The sequence below is a fragment of the Arachis ipaensis genome, chromosome B2 (genome assembly GCF_059453495.1).
Source record: "Arachis ipaensis isolate K30076 ecotype BB chromosome B2, ASM5945349v1, whole genome shotgun sequence".
Classification (NCBI taxonomy): domain Eukaryota; kingdom Viridiplantae; phylum Streptophyta; class Magnoliopsida; order Fabales; family Fabaceae; genus Arachis; species Arachis ipaensis.
In genome coordinates, this window is record NC_142437.1 from 74,585,794 (window position 1) to 74,590,650 (window position 4,857).

At 37.5% G+C, this 4,857-nt stretch overlaps 1 protein-coding gene across 1 annotated transcript; it reads left to right on the forward strand.

Annotated features, from left to right (window-relative positions):
• Positions 1 to 478: 478 nt before the first annotated feature.
• On the forward strand, positions 479 to 4,279 carry LOC107625380 (beta-glucuronosyltransferase GlcAT14B). The gene is made up of 4 exons (XM_088506379.1): positions 479 to 1,294; positions 1,407 to 1,482; positions 2,155 to 2,270; positions 3,410 to 4,279. Exons 1-4 carry the CDS (start codon positions 619 to 621, stop codon positions 3,916 to 3,918), a joined length of 1,377 nt encoding a protein of 458 aa, XP_088362505.1. The 5' UTR covers positions 479 to 618; the 3' UTR covers positions 3,919 to 4,279.
• Positions 4,280 to 4,857: the final 578 nt, after the last annotated feature.

The window sequence follows — 4,857 nt, forward strand, 5'->3', positions numbered from 1 at the left end:
ATATATATATATATATATATATAGGAAAAGTATAAGGTACCAACATATTATCTACTAATTTATAATCAATAATAGTTAATTATTATATGAAAAAGTTTAGGGGTCAGTAATTTTATTGAATTTTAGCCAGCATGTAACCAGCAGAGAAAGATGAGCCATTGGATGAAATTTCATACCAATCTCACACTATTAAATCATCATTGATGACTATTTGATGGCTACTAATCACAAAAGTTGTTGACCCCTAGCATTGCTCTTATTATATTTTAAACACATATATAAAGAGACACATCTAAAAAATATATCTATAAAGACACTTCTATTAAACACAGCCATAAAAAAGACATTTTTATTAGACACATCCACAAAGACACTTCCATTAAACATAGTTATAAATAAGAGTTGGTAGAAGTTGTCGCTGTTGGTAACGTAGCGAGATTGATATATATATATATATGACAAATTTACAACCGGAGAAAACAGTCTGCAGCGGACACATACACATCGAGATCTCAGTCTCTAAGAAACGAGAAAAACCAAACTTGGAAACTTCGAACCACCGTTTTCCAGCTTCCCCTCAAACTTCACAAAGAAAGAAAAAAGAAGAGACCCAAAGAAATGCAAAATTCGGGTTCAACAGCAGCAGCAGCACCAACGCCACCACAATCACAACCACCACCACAACAACATCAGTGGTCTTCAATCCTCACCTCAAAACCCATTTTCTCCACCCTCTTCTCACTCAGAGACCCTAAACCCAACAACAAGCCCACCCTCCTCCTCTACACTTTCCTAGCCATCTCACTCCTCTCCATCACCTTCATCTTCTCCCTCTGCACTTCCTCATCCTCCACGGGCCCACATTCCGGGCCCGACCCTTTCCTCTTCCCGGCCCACCAGGCCCACAACCACCGCATCATCTACGACTCTACCAAGGCCAACCCTCCCCCTCCCTCCATCGCCTACCTCATTTCCGGGTCACGTTCCGATTCGGGTCGGATCATCCGACTCCTCCACGCCACCTACCATCCCCTCAACCAGTACCTCCTCCATCTCGACCCTTCCGCTTCCCACGCGGACCGCGAGCGCGTGGCTCTCACTGTCCAGTCGAACCCTATTTTTAAAGCCGCACAGAATGTTCATGTTATGGGGAAACCCGATTTCGCGTACCAGAAAGGATCCTCGCCCGTTTCGCTTGCGCTTCACGCAGCGTCGATACTGATTCGGTTGAACTTGAAGTGGGATTGGTTTGTTAGCCTTAGTGCTGATGCTTACCCGCTTGTTACCCAAGATGGTATGGTATGGTGTATTTTTTTTTTGCTGCATTTGTGGCTCTTTTTTTGGGTTCGGTTATATGAATTGGTGCATTGATTTTTATTTTTTTTTTATTTTTTGTGTATTGTCAGATCTTCTTCACATCATGTCATTCCTGCCTAAAGATATGAACTTTGTGAATCATTCAAGCTATATTGGCTGGAAAGAGTAAGCTAATGTTCAGTTTTATGCGTTTATTGTTTTAAAATTGCATTATACTCACTAGTGTAGTGCCTATTGATTCACTCTTTTATGTATTAAATATGTATAAAAATAATAAATGTTGGATTAGTTGAGTTTATAATTTAACTACTGGAATTCAAATCTTGGAAGTAATGCTTTTTTTTGTAAACTATATATAATGAAAGGTATTTTAGGAAAAAAAGTTAGACATCAACACTTTCAAAATCCTCATTATATATAGTATAGATATAGATACTCAATAGAAGTATAAGGGAAGCCTGGTACGAAGCATCCTGGATTATGGAGAGTCCGGAAAAGGACCATAGCCAAATGGATTATAATGCAGGCCATCTAACTTGGCTAATTGGCTTCAATCCATGTCTTCGAGATTATATAAAGACAACTCAATTGTTGTTTCAAAGTTCTCCTTCTGTTAATTGAAATTTAGAAGGTAGGTATTTATCATGGTTAATAGTTTCTCACCATGATCCCAAAACTAGCTTACATTATGAAGTTATTTTATATTTGCTAGTGTGTGGAAATTAAGTCTTTTTTATTGTTTGTAGTGTTTTGGAGAGGGAATTGCAATTCTCAAGTGTTTGATGCTGAATGAACTATAGTTGTGATACTTATTTTTCATAGCTTTTAATGCTGTAGGTCGAGGAGGTTGAGACCCATTATTGTTGATCCAGGCCTGTATCTTGCTGAAGGGACTGAAATGTTTTATGCCACTCAGAAGAGAGATCTCCCTAGTGCTTTCCGCGTTTTTACAGGTATGATTTTGTTGAATGCCTTTGCTCTGAGTCTGCATGTACTTTTAGCTTTTCATGTTATTGGTAATAGAGGCTATAAACTTCAACATCAATAGAAAAAGATATGATTGTGATTGTTGTTAAACAATTGACATAATTTTCACTTAAATCGTGCTTGATGTTGCTATCTTCACAAACTGCAGCATCACAGTTTTTCTGAATGCACCTAAAGCTAAAGCTTATGCTAAAATAGTGATTTCATTTCCAGTAAGGTGTATCTGGTGCAATGAAATTATGGAATTTTGCTTTCAGATACAGTAGAGGTGGAATAAAGGATAAATTAGAGTTCTGAAGGAAGCTTTGGAATCACATGGTTTCCATTTATGAACTGAAATAGTGTACCGAGAATGTGAGCTTAGCAAGATGAGCAGTAGAATCTGGTTAGAGATGAAAATTGGAAATGAAAACCATAAGCAAGTCACATACTGAAGTTATCTTGGTGCTCCGTGTACCCTACTATTAACTAGTGTCTGTTTATGTCTTTTTCAGTTTGATGTACTATCTTTGAAGGGTGATTGTCTGTTTTATCTTACATAATCCTGGCATGTTTAGGTAGTCTTCCTTGCCCCAACCATCATAAGTTACTTCTCTTAACTTCTTTATATGAGTAATCTTATCTACTGCAGCATCCTCATCTGTGATATTCTTCTTTTTGGCTGTGATTGCAGTTCACTGCCTAGAATTCTGATCCATACAACATTGCGGGTCGAAACTATGTTTCAATAAAAAAAACTTTATCTTCGGCCAATTATATTAGAGTATAGATTTTAAACTATAAATTAGCTACTACTTATAAATACTTGACATTTTAACTGATCCATTTTTGTTGCTCTTGTCCTTATCTAAACTTTACTTCAATTTCTTATCAATTTATGGGCTATTTTTGGGCTGTATCCTCAAGGTTAATCCCTCACTTTAGAGGAGCCAAATCCTTTGTTTTTGCCTTCTCTTCCGTGGTTTTCTCATAATTGCTTAAATTACTTGATATTTTTTGTACCACTTTTAAAAAAGAATTATTATCATATATATAATTTCATCTAGCAATATTCTTTTTTCTTCGGAGATAGTTGTGTTAATTGTACTAACTCCTTTTTGTGTAGGTTCCTCTTTTTCTATCCTGACTCGCAGTTTTCTGGAGTTCTGCATCTTGGGAGCAGACAACCTTCCACGGCTACTGCTGATGTATTTTTCAAACACACCCTGGTCGCTGTCCAACTATTTCCCCTCTGTTCTTTGTAATTCACGTCAGTTCAACAGGACAGTCATAAATCAGAACTTATTATATGCTATGTATGACAACCGTCACATAAGTGATCCTCGACCTCTTAATTCCAGTGATTTTGATGACATGATTCGCAGCGGAGCTGTCTTCGCTCGGAAATTTCAACCAGATGATCCTGTGCTTGATCTAATTGACCAAAAACTTCTGAGACGGAGTCCTGGATCAGTTGTTCCTGGTGGATGGTGCTTAGGTGAGTCTGGAAACAGCACATGCTTAACATGGGGAGATGCTAATATTTTGAGACCTGGCTCAGGTTCTCAACGAATTGAGAAAGCGATAGTCAAATTGCTTTCAAATGGCACTTTTCGATCGCATCAGTGTGTTTGAATGGACCGACTCTAGAACCATTTTACTCACTGTAGGTCGGTAACAGAAGAGAAACACAGCTTGAGAGAGTTTAAAAGTTGGTAAGATCGAAGAACCAGTTGCTTGGTGGTGGTCCTATCTATTGTAAATCTTGTGCCAAAGTCACGGTATGAATATCTTTTGGGTCGTCCTTTATACAAGTTAGGTGAGATTGCTGATTCCATTGACTAAGTTTCCTTTGCTAACTCGGTGGCATTTTTTGTAATTTAATTTGGTTGTTAATATGCATGTGTTTGGCTTAGAAATGTTCAGATTTGTTAAATGAAAAAACAACCATTTGTACCCATGAATTTTACGAATGATGACAAAAGTATCCATTAAAGAAGGAAACTAATGTTGTGTCCATCAAAGATGGATTTTGTATGACAAAAGTACCCAAATCTTAAATTTATGTTGACTTTTTAATAAAATTCTAGAATTACCCCCACCATTATCTTCAATCCCTCCTCTCTTTTTTTTCAAATTTCAAACACCTCCATTGCCTAAATACCCTAATCTCAATACCTAAAAACTTCAAATTACCATTTTTCTAACCTTAATCTCAATACCCTTTTTAGCAAATTTTAAATCTCTCTTTATTCTTTTCATCAATTTTACCACCTCCACCAACACTATCATCACCGCCACCGTCACCAACCGTCAGCCTCATCTTCCTCCTTCTCCATTGTCACAGCAACAACAACTTCACTCTAACTTTTAATTTTACTTCTCATCATCACTTCTCCAATCTTAAATCCTATCAACACTGTATTACCGCCATTACCATCACCACCTTTCCTCCATCACTTTCAATACAATGTCAGAAGGAGAAGCACCTTTGGATGCTAAAAATTGAAACTTTGGCAAGATCGCCTTGGTGGGGTCGCATGTGAGTAACACAGGAATCTTGCACATGATGGT